Source organism: Ammospiza nelsoni, chromosome Z, assembly GCF_027579445.1.
Source record: "Ammospiza nelsoni isolate bAmmNel1 chromosome Z, bAmmNel1.pri, whole genome shotgun sequence".
NCBI lineage: Eukaryota > Metazoa > Chordata > Aves > Passeriformes > Passerellidae > Ammospiza > Ammospiza nelsoni.
Window position 1 is genome coordinate 80420981 of NC_080669.1, and position 24207 is coordinate 80445187.

Consider the following 24207-nt stretch of genomic DNA (forward strand, 5'->3'; position numbering starts at 1 on the left):
TGACTCATGCCAGCCTCCTGTGAGTGGGAGTGTGCTCACTCAGGGTTCCTCAAGATGTACTTCAGCAGCAGGAGAGCACAAGATACCATCTGTATGGCTCTTGGGGAAGGATTTGGTGTACCTTTTCTTGTAGCATTTCCTTGCGGTGTCTCTGGTTGTCAGGCTTGCCCTCTGCTTTTGGTAGCCAATCAGAGAAAGAACAAGCCACCTTAGAGACATTTTGCTATGAAAAGGAATTCGACATGGAAGAGCTGATGAGAGAACTGTGGAGAAGGAGTACTGTGGAGTTGTAGGTACAGCTCCACTTCTGTCATATAGAAGAAGTGGGAAAATGGATTGGATGTGGAATCAGGTGATATGTATTTGAATTGGATTTTCACTGGTTGCAGTGGATAGAGGCTTGTTTATCCTTAAAGTCAGAGGAATGAAAATAAATAATCCATGTATGGTGCAGATTATGGGTGGATGAGTGTATTAAATAATTTAAGTTGACGAAATGTATAGCAGAACTAATGTACTTTGTAAGTACTGTCTCACTCAAGAAAAATTCTGCCTTCAAAGGACTCCTTTCTCTTTGGAATGTCGGGTAACAAGGCATTCAGAGACAGGCACATCCAGCTTCATTGTCTCCAGATCTGCATCTTGAAGGTGTACAAAGATGCAAAGAAGTAACTTCCACAGGTTTGTGTGTGAGAGTGCCTGTGAATCAGCAAAAACCTAATGGTGTGTGCAGAAAAGTAGCTCTGCAGGACAAGGTGTGGTATAGGTCACAGCTATGATTTTTGGTATGTTAACAGTTTACACTTTCAGTAGGTAGAATGTGAGTCTTGCAGTTACTTATTTTATAAAATAATCCTTTATTTTCAAATTATAATTATAAAAGTAGGACTTTTTAAAAATGGTTCAGTAAATCTTAGATATTAATTTCAAATGCAGTGGTTTTTGCTTTAACCTTACAAACCATACACTGCTTTTGTTGTCAAAACCATAGCTTTCTAGATGAATATAGTATATCTCAAACTTCATAATCAGATCAAAATGACCTGTCTAACTGAAGAAATAGAAACTGAATAGAAAAATAGAGTTTCTATTCACTGGCTTCATGTACACAGTATTACTATATGTCTCTCCTAAATATTTTAGACTGTACTGTGAGCAAAGTATATTAATGAAGTGTCTGTTATAAACCTGTTGGCCAATTACAGGATCATTATATTACAAGTGTGTGTATTCCATGGTAGGAAGTACCTGATTCATTTTACAGTGCAAACCCTTGAAATCCTCAGGAAGTTTTAGAAATCTGTGTAATTCGGTTCTTATAATTTCAGGGATACGTGGCCTTCTTTCTTTGGATATTAGTAGAAATAATAATAATAAAAAGCTTCCTGCCAATTTATTCTGTAGTCTTTCTTTTCTGTTACACAGAATAATGAAATGAGAGATAACACACTTCAGCTGAAAGTAAACAAATTGCTGGTAGTCACCACAGAACCCATTTTTAGAAATGTTTCATGCAGTGTGTGTGTATAAATCTAGGCACTGGATATGAAATAAGGGGTCAGTTAATTATCAGAACAACACACTCTATTTTAAGCTACCTTCTCAGGCAGGAGTTATCTTACTGGCTACCTTCTAGGAGATTTGCTGGGCCATCATATGTATTACTCCTTCACAGTATCAAAACATAATTTTAAAAAATGATAAGCAACTGAAAATAGCTAAAACGGGATTGACACAGAGGTGATAGTGTGCTGTTCACTGAGAGGGAAAAACCTTTATACTGAATATTTCACATTTGGTGTGTAAGGCACTAGTTTAATCTGACAGTAGATCTTCCATTTATGGCCGTGTCATATTCCTTGTAACTTCAAAGGGTAGTAGGTAAACAGAGTGCAAACACCACTGTGTGGTGGTATGCAGGGCGTCAGGGATTTGAAGCATATACAAATTATTCACTGATTAACAGAATGTAAAAATATATCACAGCATGTGTAACAGGACACGTCACAGCTATAATTGCTCTAAGCTAAATCTTTGCTTGTTAAACTAAGAGTGTAGACTTTGTATTGAAGTCAGGGAATATCTTGTTTTAAGATGCCTTCTCATCTGTGCTTCCTTTTAGAACCAAATTTCTTGCATTAACCTAATTTAAATGTAAGAAACACTGTAATGGTAATGAGTAGTAATTGTATCCAAGTGATTATATTTGTCAGTTTAGCAAGGATTTGTGACTGTCTAGAATGGAATCTCCTGAAGAAATTAAGGAGGCAGATGGTTATGTGTTAGGATTATCAGCTATCAAAACATTTTCTTATTTGTATTTTAATCACCTGCAGTGTTGTGTACAAGTTGACAAACTACAAGCACAGGTTATTTTTAAGCTGCTGTTTTTAGGGCTCTTGCATCTTCAATTTTAAGTGCAGGTCTGATTCTCCCAGTTCCTCTTCTTCATATTGAAAAGGATGCAGAGAGAAAAAAAAAGGGTGTAGAGCTAGAAGGCTTTTGAAGGTACTGGGAAGTCTGCAGTTATGGGGTGTAGGGAGCAAGTAGTGTAGGATTTTTCTGCCTGCAAGAGAGGACTGTGTGCATGTATGGTAGAACTCTGTTAAACTTCTGTGGGGACATCATGCCAAGCAAGTATGCAGTAGAGAGAATATTAAATGAGATCAGCAGGTTACAGCTTCAAGATGAACTTAGAGTTGGTTCTTCATACATGAAGTGAATCTAAAGAACTCCTTTCAGTAAGATAATGTGGTGCAGGAAATGTAAACATAAAAAGACTTGGAAATTGCATCCTAAAAAAGAACCACGGTCAAGAAAAAGAAAAACCACCAAAGATTTTGTTGTATGTAAAGTATTTTTGACTAAGGAAGTCAAAGCCACAAATAGTTGAAGATCAGGAAAACATCCAAAGAAACTACACTGTGATTTCAGTTCATGTGCTCTTCCCTGGATATCTAATTGACCATGGCTTATAAAGGAATAACAGGTAGGTGGGCTTTCAGGCTTTTTTTTTGATTCAACATAGAAATTGTTATAGACTCAGGTATAGTAATTCTCCTGGTTTGCAAAGGCAAGATAGATTTGTTGCTTGCGCTTCTGTTTATCTCTTTACTTTGTTATTCCAGAACAACATGAGCATTCAATAAATGTGGGTTCTGCCAGGGATTTTTTCTTACAAAACAGATATAAAAATGAAAGGAAAATTGCTGTGTTTTAATTCCAGCTCTTGTTTTGTCTGCCAGCTATATAGGAAAATAAAATAACTTATTGTTCTCGTAGATATCTGATTATAATCCAGTTTGTATTCTTGATCGCTTTTCATTGTTTTTGACATAAAAAGTATACTATCCTTGAACAAATTGAATTTCTGTATCCAAAATTGCTTGTATAAACATTCGCTATGTTTAAAAGCTTAGCCCAGTTGGCACACGATATGTCTTGGATTATTTTTGCCAGAACTAAGGAGAATGTTGTTTTTTTATAAAACATGAATGTGGAGCAGACCTTCTGGAAGTCAGAATTTTAAGTTTGCTTAGTTTTGCTGTGCCTCATTCTGCATTAGTTAAGAAACTGTCATGTACTTTTTTTTGAGATTATCATAGTTTAGATGTAACAAGTCACCTGTTTTCCTTTAAATGTAATTTTAGAGTTGAAGGTTTTCAGCATGAATTGTAAAAATGCTTTCTAGAGTAAATGCAGTATATAAAACTGATTAATTGCTTCTCGCTTTATGGTGACTAATAAAGACAAAAGTAATTTGAATTATTAAATCCAACTTGGGTGTTTGTTCTGGTAATATGGAGTACCTAGAATATAAAGTTTCTGCACTTTACCTCCTTATCTCTGAAGGATTAATAAGCCTCTGTCAACTAGGTTCTGCTGGGAGGATGGCACTGCCAGAGCAGAGATGAGGCAGTTCACTTGCTGTGTAGTCAGAAATAAGCACAAATTTAGAGTGTTGCTTGTCCTTCCAGCCTTCATTTCCTTTTTCTTGCAGCTGTTCTTCAGGCCATTTCTTAACCTTGAAGTAACTTCCTCTAATTTAAACCCGGAAAATCTGAATTTTTAAGTAAAAAGCACCTGTGTTGCAGTGGAAGGATTTAGGTCTAGAAGCTCAGCAGATGTGATTTTCTGCAGAATAGGTTGTTAATTTAATGGGCTAGTCCCATCTGAGTTGTGCTTTTACCCACCTTTCTTGTACTGCCATGAAGTGTGCATTTTCTTTGGGGGAAGAAATGGTGTGAATGTGGAGAGCAATTCTTGCCACGCATGGGTGGTACCAGAGTGGAGAAGTGGTTGTGATGAGTGTTTTGAGCGCCTAGTAGGTTTTAGTGAAAACAGAAAAACTTGCCACCTGCCTGGGCTATATATAAGTGCTGACCTTTCTAGAATTCATTCAGGAGAAGAAAAATGCAAAGAGTAAGGCAGCAGTTGACAGTTGTAGGAGGTTCCTCTGAGAGGTACAGGGGCACCCCTTTGGTGACATGTTGTGCTTTCTAGAGAGGTGTGCTGCTTACCAGGGGCTCTTATCAGGGATGTCACCGAGACTACCAGGCTTCTTGCAGTCCACTGACTGTTACTTCCTGCTGTCGTTTCATGGAGGCACAAGGGGGTACAGCCAGGAGCAGTCTGAACAGTATCAAGGGGGATTACAGAGCCCTGGGTTTGGCCATAAGACACTCTGCAGCAGCTAGTTTTTGCAGGTAGTATTTTTCATCCATCCTTCCAGTCAAAAACAAAGGGGGTCAAAAGGGCCAGTTGTATTTGGAGAATCAGCAGGTGATTATAGGCCTTGTGCCACAGCAGGGGGACTTCACTTCTTAGACCGGAGGACTCTCTTTGAGAAACCTGGTCTTCTGGGGACTGAGATGTTCCATCTGTTGGGGAAGGGGATGAGTGTCTTTGGTTATCTTGGCTTCATAAAGGGCAAGTTGCGCCTGACCAATCCGGTGTCCTTCTGTGATGGAGTGATCATAACAGTCAACGAGGAAGGGCTGGCATCATCTATCTGGATCTCTGTAAAGCCTTTGACATGGTCATACATGACATCCTTATCTTACATTAGAGAGAGAGGGATTTGAAGGTGAACTTTTTGGTGGATAAAGAATTGACTTCATCCAGTTAGTTGGATGCATCCAATGGTTCTGTGTCCAGATGGAACCTGGTGACAGGTCATGTCCCTCAGGGCTCTATCGTGGAATGTTGCTCTTAAATTAATATCATTATCACTGACAGAGTGAGATTGAGTGCACCCTCGGCAAATTTGCAGATGATACTAGGCTGAGAAGTGCAATTGACACACCTGAAGGATGGGGTGTCATCTGAAGAAACCTGGACAAGCTTGAGGAGTGGGCCCCAGGGGAATCTCATGATGTTTAACAAGAGGAAGTTCAAGATGCTGCACTCGGGTCAGAGCAATCCCAGGCAAAAATACAGACTGGGGAGAAGAACTCCTTGAGAGCAGCCCTGCAGAGAAGGACTTTGGACTTCTTACAGATGAAAAGCTGTCAGGAGCTGGCAATGTGTGTTTGCAGCCTAGGGCTTGTGGGGCTGGTGAGGAATGTGAAGGTCAAGGGCAGCCTGGGCTGCAGTGACTGTGAAATGGTGGAGGTTGAGATCTTTGGTGCAGTGATGAGGACGCACAACAAGCTCACTGCCGTGGCCTTCAGGAGAGCAGGCTTTGGCCTCTTCCAGGATCTTCTTGGTAGAGTGCCATGGGATAGAACCCCAGAGGGAAGTGGGGCCCAGGAAAGCATGTTAATATCTAAGGATTCCTTCTTCCAAGTTTGGGAGCAGTGCATCCCAACCAAAAGAAGGACAAAACTTCCCCAACTGCATGGATGAAAAGGAACTCCTGGACAAATTCAAATGCAAAACCAAAGCCCAGAGAAGGAGGAAGCAAATAAATGTAGCGTGGGAGGAAAAGAGAGGTGAGATTGTCTGAGCAGCTAGGGTTCTGGTTGGGAATCCTAAAGTTGTATTGTTGGTGATAAAAGGAAGACAAGGGAAAATTTGGGTCCTCTCTGTAAGAAAATGGGAGTCCTGGCTAACTGGGATATGGAGAAGCTGGAGGCACTTAATGACTTTTTTTGCCTTGGTCTTTTCCCACACATGAATTTCCAACCACATGTATTACAGAAGGTAAAGGCAGGGGCTGGGAGAATAACCATCCACTTTAGGAGAGGATCAGGTTTGAGACTCTTTGAGGAATCTGAAAGTGCACATGTCCATGGGGCCTGACAAGATACATCTGTGGGTCCCCAGGGAAGTGGAAGAGGAAGTGGCTAAGCTACCATCCATCATATTTGAGTTCCCACTGATGAAAAAAGGGAAGCATAACCTCTGTTTTAAAAAGGGAAGGAAGGCAGACCTGGGGAACTAGAGGTCAGGCAGTCTCACATCTGTGCCTGGCAAGATCCTGGAGCAGATCCTCCTGGAAGTTAAGGGACTTGGAAAGTGTGAGGTGGTAGGTGACAGGCCAACTAACTCTCCCAAAAAAGAAGAGGCAGGCAACATGGTTACTGTAGACAGCAGGTTTTTTTGGTGTCTTGGTGTAAAGGTTTTCTGGCATTTATCGAGGTGTCAGCTGGTTTGGAGAACTGATCCAAAAGTGAGCAAATACTGTTTCCTGGTAGTTGTTCAGTGCTCAGTCACTGGAAAGTGCAAAACTGTCCGTGCACAAAAGAGCAGAGCTTATGATCACTGGTGAGGAAGACTACAATTGTAGCAGTTCTAATTTAAATGGGTTTAAATTACTGTGGGATTGCATGCTTAGTATTTGGGTTTCTGCTGTGAATTCTGAAAGCTTTATCTGCTCACTGACTCTTTAGTCACTGTTAAAAAGCATAAAAAGTTTGTAGATATCCTGTAGGCGTTCACAGTTGTTTTGTGACTAACTTCTTTGTCTTAAAAGACTGTACCTTCTGTTTTAAGGCCATTTTTAAATTTTGACAACTGAGAGAAGTAGCATGAGAATTTCTTGGCATGAAAATTTAAGGATTTTACTAGTGGCCTGGTGGTGTCAAAGAGAATATTAGCCTTTTCCATTGGCATCTTGCACTAGTGACCATGATGTACGAAATCCTGTGTCTGAGTTAGATGATATTGCAGTGGTGAACATTCACTGTCCATATTTTGAGTGAATTTTTCATGTGTTTTCTAACTTTGAATTTAGTAATTTGGTACTCCCTTTTGCCTTTATTAGAAAGGTTCTTTTGTGTTTGTTGATAAAACTTAATTCCAGTTTTGACTGAAAGTGTAGACATAGCATTAAGAAGTTAAAGGAATCCACTTGAAATTCAAATTCAGAATTATCTTTTAAAGTGATATGGTATAAAAAAAATGCTTTGCTGGCTAGTAGTCTAAGAGTGCGAATGGAACATCAGGAGCAGCATTTTTTCTTTTTTGCAATTTGTAAAACTGTTGCTTATTAATTTTTTTAGTCAGTAGATTGTTGTGCCCATTATGGGCATGTATCTTATGTATGCCTGACTTGCTAAAACATCACCTTCTCTTTAGTGTGCTAAGGTTGTTTCTTCAGGCCTTTGCACTTGACATACTGGGGTGACTTACCTCCTCTTGTAAAATCTGTTTCTTCTTTCATGACAACTATTTCAGTTATTTCTCTGTACCTTATGTCTGTCTCACTCAAAACTGTTTCTGGTTGACTGTTTCTGTGTTTTGCAGCTCCCAGTTGGATTTGTACCTCATGCTGTCAGAAAACTGTTGATCTTGCTTCTGCAAAATTTCTGTAAATGGTGTTTAATGCTCTATTGATAGCAATTGAAAGTAATTTTATTACATGATGGCCCCTACCATATCCCCAGGTAAACTCGTGTAGCTGTTTCTTCTCTTAAGAAACCTTACTGGACAGAAAGGTAATCCAGAGCGCTCTGATTTTGGCTGAGAATAGCAAAAGAGTAGGTAGGCTGAGCAACAAGGTTCAGTGGACAAGTTGGTGGCAGTTGGGTACAGTGGGGTATGGGGCACTGTTGTTTGTGGCAAAAAACACATGGGCTCAGTAAAGAAGGGTGGCAAATGCCAGGTTGCAGCAGTTGTTGCTTCTTTCATAACCTCTGTCTGCCTTCTCTCCAGCCAGTTGTGAAAAAGAGAGCAACGAAGGCAAGATAATGTAGACATAACAGAGCTGGTCAGTGTCAAACTTACGCCATTCTATGTTCTTATCCCAGCAAAATCCTGTGTGTTGCTAGATGGGAATCTTTTCTCTGCTTTGATGCCTCTAAGAAATCTTGAAAAAGTAGGTCCAGAAATGTATTTTGTCACTAAAACAGTGAACTCGGGTAAGGGGAGTGGTGAGAGCAAAAGACAAAAAGTCATTAAAGTAGAAATTTGATAAACTGGTGTTACCATGTCCTGGAGGTACTGCTATTGCTCAGTTTGTGTGGTCTCCTGAAAGTAAGAAGTAATTCTGATCCAACTTTGAACATCCCATCATGGGTAGTTCTGATCTATGGGCATCAGTGCTTTGGTGATTTAGGATTATCATTTTTGTGTGCTCTGATAAACTTGCAGTTGCTTGGTGACTTACAATTGCTACATAATTTTGTCATTAAAATAAACATGGTTTTGTTCTCTGAGTGCAGCTCTTGACCTCCTTCTGTTCTTGCAATACAAAATAATATTCTCACTCCTCCTCAAAAAAACTTGAACAAACTGGGTAAGCCTTACATAAAACCCTGAAGAAGTGGGGAAGGTAATCTATGCAGAAATATATTGCATATAAGAAATATTTAGTAACGCTTTTTGTAGACGTTTGCTTTGTGTATTCTTGAATAGCACAAAAATTTTCATGCCTTGTTGACAATATACTGTGTGCAAAAATTAAGCTATTAATTGTATCAAGAAGCTCATAAGCTGAGGCTGGTAATCAAATTTGAGAAAACAAATACTTGTTTTTGTTAAAACAAATGAACATTTTAGTGGATGATAACAAGGAAGATGATTTAGGTATTTTCCTGTCAGTAACTGTGATGAAGGGTGAGGCAGAAGGAACGTGTGATCAGAGATTGGCAAAAGCACAGGAGCGTGGACAGGTGATAGTGTCAGAGAAGGAAAAAAATGGAGTTTTTCAACTTTTTCCTCCCAGATAAGGAGTGACAGAGAATTGTTTGGGAGATCAGGATACTCAGGGAGGCTGGGATTTTAGAGCATCTTAGGCAAGAATGAAACAATCCAGACAAAATTTTGAACAATGTCTAATAAGTTGGCAGTAGCAGTGTTTGGGATGAGTCTTTAGGTAATTTCTTTTAATGACACTACGTGCTACTTCATGAGACACAGAAAAGATGGCAGATAATTGAATATCCTACTGAAATGTCGGGTCTTAGATGAACCAAGGCTTATTTGAGTGTGTTAGGGAAGCAAATTTGGTGTGGGAATTTGGGAAGTAAATTATATTTAACTTAAACTATGGTAGTTTTGTTCAACTGTGACATTCTTTAATGTGACAGACTAGTTACTGGTGGCTCCTCTGCTGTTGCTGTTAAATGGTGTTTTCTCTCCTAGGGTTTGGACGTGGCAGAGGGAAAGGAGCGGGGAGGTTTTCAGCCCAAGGCATGGGGTAAGAAACATGCAGAGCACAGATTTTGACAAGGATCAAACACAGTGGCAATATTTATTGACAGTGTTGCCACTGTATGTATGGATATTCCTATATGTTTAATAAGCCAATATAGATGCAAAAATTAAAAAATCTCTTAGGTGATGAATAGAATATTTTGGTCTTAAACTAGTGTTTCTAACTAGGCACACCTATAGAATCCTAATGTATGTCTATTCATTGTTAGTATCTTGAACTTGCAGAGCCATACCTGCTATCAGTAGCAGCCACATAGTGCCTTGGAGTCTGAAAGTTGTGTGCTACATATAGTCTTAGGTAAATTTTAAACCAGATTCATTTCAGTGTAATGTAGAATGTGCAGTGAACATATTTAAAACTTGAAAGTAGCAATTCTAAACTTAGTTCTGTTTTTGAGGTCTCATGCTTTAGCTGTTTGGACTCATATGGACCTTAAAACAGATTCAGAGGAAGTTATTCAGCAGCTTAAAAATTTGCTCTCAATTTTGTTGGAATAACTTGGCTTATAGAAATGTAGCCTCCACTGCTTTCACTCAGTGTTTGCCTTTAATGACACTTCATGCAACATCAGTAATATGATGAACTGGAGTAATGTTCTACTTCTCTAATAATTCTTGTTGTTCATATCTGCAGATGATGAGCTGAAAGAGGTTTTTTCTTCAATAATGCTTTTCCACATTTTAGCTGCATCTGTGTATTTTTGGCATTAGTGTGAGCAGAGCACTTTGAAATAATCTTACTGGTGCTCTGAAAGGACATGATACTGGTCACTTATCAGTCAGCTACCTGCTGGAAAACTTATCTGTTGAGAGAGTCATATTGTTGTGTGTATAAACTAATGCTTTATAACACTGGAAGGAATTGGGAAGCTGTTAAGTGGTTTTTCAGGAATTTATTTTGGTTCAGTGTCTCTACAGGAATTTTGTTTACCAGTCTCTTCACTTTTTTCTCTTATTCTCTTTTCTCCCTTTTTATCTCTGTCTGCTCATAGAAGATTTTTTTTAAGTAAAAGCTGTCAAGATAACTTATGTGGAAATCAAGATGTTAAGTCTAATACAACTTCAGCTAAAAATTATGACACTTAAGCTCACTGAATGACCCATGTGTTCTCTTCCATTTCTTAACTTTCAAAACTCTAGGACATTTAATCCTGCAGACTATACGGAGTCTTCTGCCACTGATGGCTTTGGGACAAAGTCAGAGATCTGGGAGACTGGTCAGAATGATGCAGATGATGGAACTGGTAAGATGCTTCAAGAAGTGGAAGGATTGGAATGAGGACCTGTAGCATATTACAGCTAAAATAACCATTCTGTTAGTGTTCACTTCTGAAAATTTGTATACATCTTTTGTGACACAGATACTAGATGATTTTTAAGTTTAGCTCTGCTGATGTGCAGAGCCTGTGTCTCTCTGGTGAGAATGAGGGGAGGCATTTTGAAATTCTTTTGTTAGAGTACCAATAAACCCTTGGGGGACAAAGGAATTTGAAGAGTCACTGGAAGAACCTTGTGTATAAAGAAGTGTTTAGATATCTTAATACTGCTTAAGATCTCACTGAATGCAGTTAAGGAGCATAAGTCCTAGAATTGATTGGTCCACAGGCTTTAGGCCTGTGATATGAATATCTAAGAAGAAAAAGAAAAAAAGTTTACAAGTATGAATTCACTCAGTGACACTGGGATGGCTTTGGAAGCCCTATCTGCACAATGCAGAAATGTAAGGATGCGAGTCTCTGGATGGAGGAGAGTTCCAAGATCTGCGACTTCTGAAGAGGAAAATTATTAACTAAAGCACAAGTAGTCACTTGAATTGAAGCCAAAAAGCCATTGACCTGTCTGAAGATCAAGGCAGATATGTGTTTCTGTATGAAGTTTCAAGTGAGAAGTACACACTTCCAGCTAAAGGCCAGAGACTGACATAGTTTGGAAAGCAATCATTTGGCAGTTGTCTCATGGTGATTCAGAAATGAGGGTGGCCTGCTTATCTGTGATGGGAAAAATAGGATACCTTGCTGCTTTCTGTGTTCTGTGATAGAAGATGAAGGCAAAGTAAACCATGTGTTAGAATGGAGAAAGTCATATATGTTTTTGTCCTCACTTGGGAGCCATTGAATGTTTCTCTTTTAACTGCAGCAATGGGTAACTCTTCTGATCTCTTCACTGGTAAAGCCTACTCTGGTGATTTTTTTATTGACTCCTGTGCCAAGTGTGGAAGCTGATCCTGAAGGGCACCGTGTGCTCTGTTGAGCTCTACGGTGAGCCACTGAGATGCAGCTTTCTAAATGTCTTACAAGCTATTTTCCACTTAACTAGAGAAGACAACAACAGGCTCAAAGTTTAGGGAGGCTTATTAAGCAGCTGTCTTGTCACTCTGATTGCCTTCTCAACCAGTGTGGAAGAGTGGCTTTGAGTATATTAGTGGTTGTTAATGGAAGCATTATTGCCAAATAGGTATCTCTCTAAGGCATTACTTAAATGACTTGGTGCTGTAGCACAAACAGAAATACACCTTTTGTTTTCACTCACATTAATTTTTCAAATAAGAAGATACCTAATGTTTTGGAAACTCCTTTGGAGATTCTTACGTTATTGTTTGCTACCTGTTAGCAAGGGGCAGGGGGTGTTCTCACAAGCATTGCAGAAGCTATAAAGTTAACTAAATAAAGAAACATCTGCAAGAAAGGTATTAGGAGATTGGAGCAGAGGTAGAGCATCACTGGTTTGTTACTGCTGATGCAGGTGTAAGGATATAGCTTACTTATGACTTGTGCTCTACTTCCAAAATGAACTCAAGTGTTCTGAGACCCTCCCTGCTAACTCAGAGTAGCCCCCATGTGCCTCTGTCACAGCAGAGGCAGAGCCTCCTTGTCCTTCATTCTCAGTGTTAAGTAATGGAAGAAATCTAGGAATAAGAGTAGTTTGGTGTGGGTTAACAGATCCCTCTAACAGTATGAATGTGTCATTGTGAGAGGTGTGCTGCTGACAGTGGTGGAAATTCAGAGTTTTGATGTGTGGAATTTCTGTTTGGATGTCAAGCGCATATTTGCTGTGTACGTCACCAACAACTGCACTGGACTTCAATAACACAGCTTAATGCATGCATGGAAATTTGGGAAGCATTATAGGAAGAATGTGTGAGAAGGGATTTGAGATTTTTCACTGGCCTTGTCATATGAATGAATCTTTGAGGTATGAATGAGTGGGTATTATTGTGAGGTAGTTCCTACAAAATTACTTGGTTGGCAGAAAATTAAAGTAAACTAGGTAAATGTGAATGTTCTTGTTGGGTGTTAAGTACCTTTTTGTTGCTAATCTTAATTTACTTTCAAATGAAAAAGGTACAATAAGTGACAAAACAGCAATGTCTCTCTAAAGAATGCTTTCTTTTATGGTGTTGTAGGCAAGCTCTAGGAATGTCTGAAAGAAGTCTCTGGGCAAAAGGAATAACTTCAGAAAGAACAGGCTTTAAAATTGAAACATCAGTTGTCCAAGTGGGTAGCACTTTCAGCCTTTTGATGGAAAGCATCTTGAGGGTTTTTAGAGGAAGCTGCAGCTGGGGTGGTAATTTTACAGCAGAAGAGACTGCTGGGAAGGAACATGGAAGCTGTGCTGGGGAGGACAGTGTCAGACAAGGTATGGGGCTGGAAGTAGTTTGCATAAAGTTGAGCATGAATTGACTTGTTAATCCCAAATATTAATTTTCAGGTTCCTCCTCCTAAATTCACATGATGCATTGTTAATTACAAATCAATGACCCAGTTAAATTCCCAATGGGGGGTCAGCTAAAGTTTTGAATGTGGGAACTATATGTGTATGCAAAACTGTAAAGCTTGCAGTGGACTTTATAGACGTCAGGTAAGAGTTTATACAGGAAGGACAGGAAGGAAATTGCTCTATTTATTCCTCATTATCCAGTCCCATTTCTTATTTAATCTCAAAAGAAGGTAAAAAATATCAACTCCTGCTATCTACTTGAAAACCTAGTGTCTTTAATCTGCAGTTACATTAAAGAAGCAGTAACTGGGTAACTTAGAGAGATAAGATATCTTTGCTTACCAAAATATTTTCTGGAGACATTATACCAATATAAACTCTTCGTGATATTCTGAGTTATGTACTAAGTATTTCTTTCTTTAGCCACTGCTGGGGAAATCAGTATTTTCATAAAAAATAAATATAATGTTTGTTTCCAAAATGCAATTTCTGTTATGTGTACTCTGAAAGTGCTCTAGAACCTCATGTCCTGAATTATTGCAGATGCCAGAGGCATCATGATAGCTTGAATAGCCTTTCTAAGTGCACCATTGTGTAATCTAGTAGAAAAGCTAGCTGGTTCTGTGAAGGTGAAATTTAGTGTTGGCTGAAATACAGACTGAAGGGCAAGTCTTTATTCCAAATAATACAGCATCAATTTTCCTGCATTCTAATTTATGTAGAAATAATATACAGAGGAAAGGCAAAGGGAAGGGATAGATGAAGAGAAACAAAATTACTAGCTTCCTCCAAAAAGAAATAAACTTGGGCAGCATCTTTTCTCTCACCTTTTTTGTAATGTACAGGGCAGTGGGAGAAAATGAGTGCAAATCACAGCAGTTCTTAAACATAAATTGTGTTAGAGGTGCTCACTTCTCAAAGTTTGTTGTAAAAATGGCCTTGTGTTCTGGTAATTTACTCATGTCACTACTTTGATAGAGTTTAAGTTTCATGGAAAAACTTCCTTTGTTACCTTAGTTATAAACAGCCTTAAATTACTCTGAAACTGAAGAATGACTAGAAATAAGAAATAAATTAAAGAGTAACTCTCAAGAGGGACAGTTGTGTTCCTTGGAAGGTACAAGGAAGTTGGTGTTTGGGTTTTTGTTTTCTGGGGGTTTTGTGTTTGGTTTGTTTTTTCAATATCTGCTCTTAAAGTCTGAAGGAACATTTTAAGGAAGCCTTCAAGTCTTTCTAGAATGCAAATCCAGAAGGAAAGAACTAGTACATAAGTTTGGCATAGACCAAGTTAAATTTATTTTGGGGTTAATATCAATGATTGTTCAAAGAAATGGTAAAAAAATAAAGAGTGTGACACGGAGAGAGGATAATTGGAGGAACATAGCTGAAGACTCCTCAAAAGATGTATGCTGTTTTTCTTGGCTTGATAACTTTCTAAACTGAACTTTTAACAAAGAAAAAGAGGAAAGGGTCACAAATAGCCACCTAGGTTGAAGCTTGTATGATAAGGATCTTAGAAAATGCAAAACATAATTTTGATTGAAAACAGAAAACTCTTGAATTGTAATGCTTTGCAAAGCTTGGGGGAAAGATTGGGAAGAGGATGAATGAGTTGCAGTAATGCCAGGGTGGATTTTGGACTAAAGAGAAATCGATGGGCCTGTGGCAAAATCTGACTTAGATCAGATCAATAGGAGAAAGACATTCAGAAACTGAATTTTGTGCAGAGAAGAGTACTGAAATAAGTGAGAGTGGAATGATTGAGTTGGGAAGGGAAAGTGTTAGTAAATGACACTAATAAACTTGGCAGCTTGGATAAACTAATAAAAGGGTGAGAGGCTGTACACAGTATTTAAAAGAGTAAACCCTCAGGACTAGCTTTATAAGGGAGAACAACAGACAGTTGTTTAAGTTTAATGTGAGGAAAACATCACAAGTATTATTTCAAGTAGGTTTCGTCTCCCAAAGGTGGTGGAAAATACACAAGAGTCTGACTTGAGGTACCTGAGCTCTTCTAGTCTTTATTTTATCAGACTTTGAGCTCTGTTTTAGTGTTCAGGTGTCAGTGCAAAACTTGTCTTCTAGAGACAGACCTTGGCACTGGCTTATGGGAGATAATTGGGCTTTTCCTCCTTTTCAAAATTTCTGTTGAAATGTGTGGATTACTCTAGAAATTTGAAGCATTGTAGTAGTTTTGCTATAGGGTATGGTTATTAGTAAAAACATCAACCCTGGGTAGGAGCCATTTGCTAAAATGTGAGCATGAGATGTTTCAGGCAACTCTATATTGCTCCACAGAGCCCACACAGAGCGGATGTTACCTTGCTCAGGACCTGCCAAATAATTTTGGATTCCAAGGTATAGTTCCCCTCTCTTCCCCCCCACTGTGCATTACCTCCATGGTCATTCCTTTTGCCTGGCAGGACTGGCGCCGCTCAACCCTCCTCTGCCAAAACCCACTGTGGTGTCATGGGGTACAAGAGGAAGCACCAGTGCACTTCTGGCATTAGCACCAGCTGGCTTTGGTGTTTTTGGGGTGCTTGTTTCTGAATTAATCAGAAACAGACCAATTCCTGGTTAAATGAAAGGAGATGATGGAAGCAGCAGTCTCTTTGCTTTGTACTTGATCCAGGGTGCTGGCGGTGCTGCCTTTGGTGCTGGTGTTTTCTTTGCTCGTGGTTGCACAGTTTACACAAAGGCTCCAGTTGTTGTTGGAATGATCTTCACTGTACTGCTGCCGGTGGTCAAGGCCTTCAGTCCCTTTATTGCTCTTGCATGTCTGTACCTGCTGTTTCCTATGGAAGGGATTCAAATTTTACATACATAGATTTGGTTTCTGTGGTTTTCCTATTTCTGCATGCTTCACTGTGCTCCAGAGTTTACCAAACCCAGTCTGCCTCCAGTAACAGGAAGCATTTTTTAGCTACAGTGGAAATTTAAAGATTGTCCTGCTACCGTCATAAGAATTGCTTGTGTTCTAAAATAAGTTGCTCTCTCAGGGGAAGGAATTAGAGTTGTGCTACTCTGAGTGAATTACCAGGTTGGAAAGTAGTCTTCACAGGCATAGCTTAGGTCCTGAAATTGAATGTGTTGAAAGTAGGATTGTGGGTCTTGCAGCAGGTATTGGTGGTTGTGTTTTGTTCTGTATTAATTTGTGTGTGAATCTGGAGGATCCTATGTGAGGGTTGAGTAACCTCTCACTGCTGTTGGACCCATAAGAGGAAGTTCTTCCAATGTTTGGGATTAATCACTGGGTGCAGATGTGCATTCATGCAAATTGAGTCCGGTACCATAGTGGCAAAGATCAAAAATCAGGGGCAGGGGGAAAGGAGTGGTGGTGTTTCCCTCCCAGAATTTTAATTCTGCAGACCAGTTTTCTAGAGCCTACAACCATGTTTCCAAATATGTTTCCAACCTCCATTTCCTTGCTTTGTGTTCCACTGATAATGAAAATGGGATTGCTTGAAAAGCAGAAGGATTGAAACACAGTGTTATGCCTTTAACTTGTACCTTTCTTTCCTTCCCCTATTATAATAGGAGCATGGAAGAACTCAATAGAAGAATGGACAGCAGAAGACTGGAATGAAGATGTAAGTGCAACTGGCTGGATATACCAATTGATTATTTATTCTCTCCAGAGTTTGTGTTGTTTTCAAAAACTAAATATTTGAAGTAATCCATTATTTCAAGTTTATTTTCAGTAGAGTGAAAATAAGTCATCCCTCTTGCCGCCTCCTGCAAGGTGGAATGTCAGTGTTTGTCCTGGAAATGCGTGAATGCTTTGTGTAACGGATATGGAAGCTCCATCCTTACCTAATGATAGGGATGTATCTTTTGAGAGAATTGAAAGAAATTCTTAAATTCCTAGGTTTTCTGTATCAGTTAATGTCATCAAAAGCTGACATATTTTAAACCTGTCTTTAGTTTCCTGAGTGTGTGCTAGAGGTGGACTAAGGGCTAAGAACGGTGGAATGCTATGAGCTGTTCTCACCCCTGTTTGATGCTGGTACAATGGAGCGTTTGTTGTAAGGGACGGGTGTTGAGCAATGCTGACTACAGATAGAATTTGTTTTAATTAGGTACTAGAGCTGAATAATTTGCAAATGAATTTTGAAATCTCTAGCCCGTTGTTAGTTTTTATTAATTTTGGATCCTGGAAAAATCCCTATAGCCTAGGAGAAAGTTATTGGTCTGCTAATATTCAGAAAGAGTCAACGAAATGTCAAGATGCAGATACATTAGCCCAAAACATGCGCCAAAAAATAAAAGGGAAAAATATGTTATACTTTTTGTTCTAAAAATAATTGCATTCTATTGAAAAACATTTTAGTATATTGAAATCTGCCTAGAAAATTTTGGCAGATCTATTACAGAAGGACCCTTATTGAATGTGGGCTTTTGTAGGAAGGCTATTAGTCCTCCCAATCTGAGGCCAGATGCCATCTAGTGCCTCAATCAATGATTGGGAAGTAAAACTAAAGTAATTGCTTAATAAAATGGTTTCAAATACAAAATATATTGGAATAGCCTTTGAAAGTGAGCCAGTCATGTGGCAAGATTTGGACCTCTGCAATGTTTGAACTATTCCAGTGAGAAATACTTTAATATAGCCAAGTATCCATTTGCTTTATAGGAATAAAGACACACCTTCAGAACAAGGGCTTGGTGTTTGGAAAGCTGCAACTCAAAAGTTTCCAGGAATGTAATGGATGATGAAAAAAGAACAGCTCAGCATGAGCTGATGCTGTATTAAAAAAGCTCCTATTGTAGTATTTTTGCCTGTTGGCACTCTTCCCCATCTCTTAGTCATTCTTGAGTTATGTTTATGTACGTGGATGCTCCTGAACTTGATTCATAAGTACCAAACCCAATTTCTCATTACTTCTACAGATGAAAAATTGTGTATAATAGCTGAAAATATCTAATCAAAGATCCTTGAGAAGGGAGATCTTAGTTTAGGGAATCTGAAAGGGTTACTTTAGGAGCATGTGATCGACTCTGGTTTTAGTGTAGCAGAGGTGTAGTATGAACCTGTGTCTGGAAAATGGATCCATGCATTTAAGTAACAAACAGTTCTAGTGGCATGACTATTGATTAAAAGAACCAAGGAAGCTGATCAATTTACTGTCTGAGGGAAAGACCAGGTGTTTTTCTAAAGAATATTTCTGTTTAAATGTGGTGTTCTCTAGTCAGATACAAGTCATGAGCAAGTCAGTAAAATTTAACATTGCTTGACCCAAGAAGAATTAGGTCTTTGTGACCTAATAGTACTGTCTGGTCCTTATCTTTTGCAGTGAGTATTAAGCAAGTATAATAGGTTGTCAAGGTGCTGTTAAATAGAATGGAAAGTGCTTGCAGTGAAAATAAGAGGTTGTGTTTTGTTAAAGGGATATTCAGAGTATTAACAATGAAGGACTAGACAAATATTGAGGTACTTTAGGTGGCTCTGGGTTTTGCTCTTAAAAGAAAGTAAAGTTTAACTACAGCAACTATTCCAAAGGAAAGAAATAGAATAAATACAAATTGATGGAAAGTGGATAATGACAAACATTTTCTGTTATTATTTGAAACCACAACAACATTCATTTTCAAAAAAGGAAAGGGGAAAAAAAAAGTGTTTTGCTGGAAGTGGTTTCTTTACCCGGTAGCAGCATGAGAAGTTGTTTTAATTTTTTACCCTCACTACATCATACCAAAACAGTAATAAGCTTTTTTTTAAATTTCTGATTTGTTGATGTTGAGTTTCTGTGAGGATGCTGGAGTATATTTTCCTCTTCTCCTCACTATTCCTATACTCCTTTAGGAGCTGATAGCTAGTTGTCAAGTGCATTGTCTGTTTGGTGATTGGAGAATGATTTTATCGTAGAAACAGGAGCTGGGAAGCATGGGCATATCACTGCAGATGGAGGACATACCCCTGTGAGGCCAGCACCGACAAATGGCTCACAACCATTCATTCAGTTCTGGGAAAATGCCAGACCTCAGTGAAAGATTTGTGAGTGTAGTGTGCAGCAAGCATAATGGCTTGATTGGGAGCTGAAAATACTATTTCTGAGAAATACTAAGTACATCTGTAATAAAACTTTTCAGCTGCCACAGCACGAAATATGTGTTTTGACGAATGCCATAATCCCTGCAGAGTACTGAATTAAGTGCTTGGTTGGACCTTTTGGCAGTGAGTTTGCCACAGGTTGTAGTGTAAATCTCAGTGTAACTGAGCTGGTAGCTGGAGACTGCTGTTTGCATGCTGGTTCATCTATAGAGAGCATTTTTTCTCTTACACATCAAGCATGCATTTGCATTGTCACAAACATCCTCAGTCTCCTCAATCTGCTGAAGTTTTGGGGTTCATCAGTGTTTGTCCCTGATTAGTCTTTTCTTGGTTATGTGAGTATAAGAAACTGTTGACATTACAAAGAATTTAATATTTAACCAAGGGATTGCAGACCATAGAGTGCTGCTTGTGCCATTAGTTGACCTCCTTGTGCCATGTAATGCAGGAATATCACAGTACCCCAGAAAGTACAGTACACATTGCTCTAAAATAAAACACATGATTCAGAAAGTGCTGGACAATAGAGGAATAGCCTTTTTAACTGAAATGTACTTAAGTGGAATGTTCTTTCTTTGTTTTGGTCAGTACACAGAGTTGTGGGCTGTCAGCATTCATCTCAGGACAAGTGATCCAGAAATGAAGGATTAAAGTACTTTGTGTTGGCAGCAAGGGAAGGGTAAGAAATGGAGGGAGGAACTGTATTAGGCTGATTTGTTCATGGTCTCATGTGCTCCTTGTGACAGAGTGCTGGGACAGTATGTGAGATATCTCTGCTCTGCCTCTGAGTGGTGATTTGCTCCCAGTCAGCTCTTCTGTGTCCTTCTTAAATCAAGGAGACCCCTATCAGATGTGCATGTTCAGGAATCACATGCTCTCAGTAGAGCTGCCTGTGGGATGGCAAATGAAATTGGCTCATGTCTGTGGTGTCCTTTAAACTGCTAGAGATGTATGCAGTTAAAAATGTATAATTTCTAGAAGAGCTGTATCAAATGGCACATTTGAAAGGTGTTCCTTGAATAGGTCAGTTATTCTTTAGTTAAAGACAAGGCTACTAAAGGAATTAAGGATGATTTTGTGAAAAGTAAATTTAAAATACAAACATTGTACATGCCTAGCTCTGTCTTGCTAAACCTAACTTCTACTGGCTTAAGATCTATTCTGATTTGCAAGTATTCCTGTCGATAGAATCAAATTAGCCTAGGAAGTTGTAGCTGTTCAAGAACTACTTTTTAAACAACAAAAAGTATTTAAAAAATCCTACCACATGGCAAAAACCAGCCTCTTCTTTTCCTCCGAGGTCCCAACCAGCTCCACTTCCCCAGGTGCCTGTGCGAGTATCTCTTTGTATTGTAACAGCATAGTGAAAACAGTGCAGCTGTCCTCTGTGGGTGGTCTGACTTGTTACATGAGTGTCAGCATGGCTCTCATTTTATCACAGTTTCCCAGCTCGTGCTCTCAGAGCACTCAGTTAAAGACGTTATTGCCTCTCCTAACAGCTGCCAAGAAGGAGCCATGAATGCTGGTTCACTGAACTTACCTGTACTTACCTGCATCTGCTGGTGGTGGCAGCTGAAATGTCAGATGCAAGGATACATGGAATGAGTGGGAGCAGTGCAATGTGTTACCTTGTGCAATAAGATTTGTCAGAGTTGCTCTGTAATGTCATAAATTGTCTGCACGTTGATGGTAGAATGGCTGTCACATTAATTACTTTCTACTGGTGTGTTTCAATTAAACTGTTTCCCAAGCTGATGTATTACACTGGTGTACAATTCTATGCTGGTGCGTGTTGTCAGTAGGTCGAATATCCTAACCCAGCCCTCTAATTAAATAGGTACTTGATTCTGTGGCGAAGATTTTACTGAAGTTTGACTACATGTTTTTGTCTTTTTAAGCAGAGCTTCAGAGTAGCTGTTTGTAATGGTAGTTTGACTTTACTTTTATATTGAAAGTGCATGACCAAAATGGAATTTATGCAGATGTTGCATGAGGGAAATGTGAGCATATGAGATTCTTACTCCATCTCTTTTTCAGCTTTCTGAAACAAAAGTCTTCACTGCGTCTTCTGTTCCAGCTGAAAATCATGTGACTCCTGGGCAAAGGTAAGCTCTTCTTCCATGTTTTCCCTATACTTTAAAAACCTTCTCCTTCATTAGGCAATATTAGCTTGCACACATAAAATATTGAATAAAAACTCTCTCAGAGATTGGTCAAACTCATCTAAAAATTGAAAAAGCCCTGCTTGAAAATTGTTGTTTCTGTGAGTTCCTGAGTTACTTATTTCTGACTGTGAAAGTGGGAACAAACTTACCAAATGTGTGAGCATAACACATCCTCTGCATCAAGACTGCTTACAGATAGGAAGAAAAGGAGCTGGGAAGAAAAATTTTTTTGCTGTTGAAAGGGAAGCTCTGGCTTTAGTGTCCAGAAAGTGGGAAAGCCTATCTTTGTAGATGAAGTGTTCGGAATGTCATGCTTTGGCAGATGTGTTAAATGAAAGCTTGCATTGACAAAAAGGTGAATTCCCTGGTGAACATCACAGTTACAAGCCTTTACTGATGATAGACGGTTAAGATCAAGAACCAAAAATAGGTCAAGTTGCTGCCTTCCTTTGCCTGCCTTTGTCTTCAAATGCCTTTCTGGTCATGTTGTGGAATCAGCTGCTTCCATTAGCTTCATGTTCCTGAGGAGCACATTAAAGTATAGTGAACGCTTTGGTAGTTGGATAGCATGAGATCTGGCTAGTGATTCCAAAAGTCCTGATTTTGCTGTGCTGTAGCAAAATTTTCCATATAATATGGATGTGATTTGCATGAGGCATGGTGTCACATGGTGTATAATTTATATTTCTTTCTTTCTTAAAGGTAGTATATTCATGTGTTTTTTGTTCTATTCTCCAGTGGATGTCCCTCAGATTGTTAGAAAATGTTTTAGTTCATCCACTCGAATTGGGGTGGGATTTTTTTGTTTGTCACTTAGTGGCAAAAAGATCCCTTCTCTGTCTTGTATGGTAGACAAAAAACATCTGAAAAGACTGCTAATCAGTAATAATTCTGTTGCTGGGATGGCAGCCTTAGTATTGCTAGTGCTTTCCCCAGTGTCACTGAAGTTTCATCACTGTTCACTCATTTCAGCCAAGTTTCACTTTGTCTTACAGCATTGATTTGGTGACACTGCTTCAAAAGCCAGTGACATCTACCCAAGAGACAGAAGGCAACTCATTTGAGTCTTCTCAGCAGCAGACCTTTGGCCAAGCCTTAGTATTCACAAATTCTCAGCACAGCACCCAGATGGCATCAGGAACAGGCAGCTCCAGTGCTGTAAACTCTTACTCTCCTCAAAGTCTGGTAAAACTATCTTGTGCTTTCTAAATATTTTGTTTTCTAAATGTTGTTCATGAGTAAATATTTCAAGTTAAACAACTTTTCCAGTGCTGGTCATTTCATGAAGTGTTTTGGTATTTGTGAAAAATTAAAATGAAGAATATAATTCTTTACTTTCAGCCCCCTTCCCCCCCCCACCAAAAATTACTTTTTTCATTTTGCTGGTTGGTTATTTCTGCATTTGCATGAAGCAGTTATATTAATTTTTGATTAGAGAGCAGATGTGTTCATTGCTTGCTGATGTAGGATGAAATAATTTGTTTATAGTTTAAGAGTTCTAGGCCAGAAAATGGATGTGTTATTTCCAAGCACATAGTCAGCTACTTCTTGTGGAAGCATGCCTATTTCTGAATCAGTTTTGAGGGTGTGAGATGAGGTGTTTATTCTCTAAAAACTAGTCCAACTATTAGTAAGTCTATGATATTTTAAGATGTGTAGGTTCAAATAAGTTAGTATTATTGTGATTACAGTAGTGGAAATTTTTACTAGTCCTTTGTTAGTAATCTAGGTCTGAAAAGATTTTTGTTGCTTCCAGATAGCAGCGGTAGGCATTGACCCTATCATTGTGTTCAATTATTAGTTAAAATATTAACTCCACTCCTTCCCCTTTTCTTCTTGGTCTTTTGGTAGTCGGCAGTTCTTTGTTCTGGCTTTGGAGAGCTCAGATCTTCTAAATTGGCAAACTCTACTGGTTCCCAAATCTTGGACCAATTGAAATCACCGGGATTGGGTCAGTTTACCTCTCAACAAACCAATAGCAGTTCTGCCACCACTAGCACAGTTGCTGCATCATCCTGGGATCTAAAACCACCTAGTACTCAGTCCTCAGTCCTCAGTCAGTTTGGTAAGTGCTTTGACACAGGTTCTTCTCTCTTTCTCTTTATATTAGCCAGTAGGATTTCTTAATGCCAATGATAGTTTAAAATTACTTTAATTAAAGACTTCTTTAAAAAAAATTAATCCTAGTAATACAATTACTTGCAACATTTTAAATGTTATGCTTATTTGCTGATAATAAACATCAAAAGTATATAATAAACTAAGTTTTATTAAGCTTAAGCCTATCCCTAAATGTCATAACATGTTTAAATTTATTGAGCCTTCCAGGTAGTGACATCTTTGATTTAGTGTGCTTGAATATTTACGTGGAATTTTGTTGTTGATTGTTTTTCAACAGATACGGAAAATACTTATTTTCCTTGTACCTATGCTTCTTTTAGCTGAGTGTAAAGTTGTGTACTTGTATTTTGTTTTTTTCCCAAATTCTCTCTTCTAATCATTACATGAATTTTTAATGAGTACTGTGTAATTTCTTCATAATATGCATCACGCTTCAGTGTTCTTTCCATAGTGTGCTGTGAAGGATTCGGGTTACTTGTTTTGTGTTCTTATAATGGTATGAATTTTTATGTAATTGAGTAGAATAAATTGTAACAGTGAGAATGACAGAAA

General features: G+C 38.8%; 1 protein-coding gene across 2 annotated transcripts in view; it reads left to right on the plus strand.

Moving 5' to 3' along the window:
* UBAP2 (ubiquitin associated protein 2) overlaps window positions 1-24207 on the plus strand; it is a 140852-nt gene that overhangs the window by 33352 nt on the left and 83293 nt on the right. For both annotated transcript variants that reach the window (XM_059492436.1, XM_059492437.1), the window contains exons 7-12: window positions 9529-9583; window positions 10741-10844; window positions 16855-16907; window positions 21407-21474; window positions 22530-22719; window positions 23386-23599. In XM_059492436.1, coding sequence (XP_059348419.1) covers window positions 9529-9583; window positions 10741-10844; window positions 16855-16907; window positions 21407-21474; window positions 22530-22719; window positions 23386-23599 — 684 coding nt within the window. The remainder of the gene's footprint in view (window positions 1-9528; window positions 9584-10740; window positions 10845-16854; window positions 16908-21406; window positions 21475-22529; window positions 22720-23385; window positions 23600-24207) is intronic.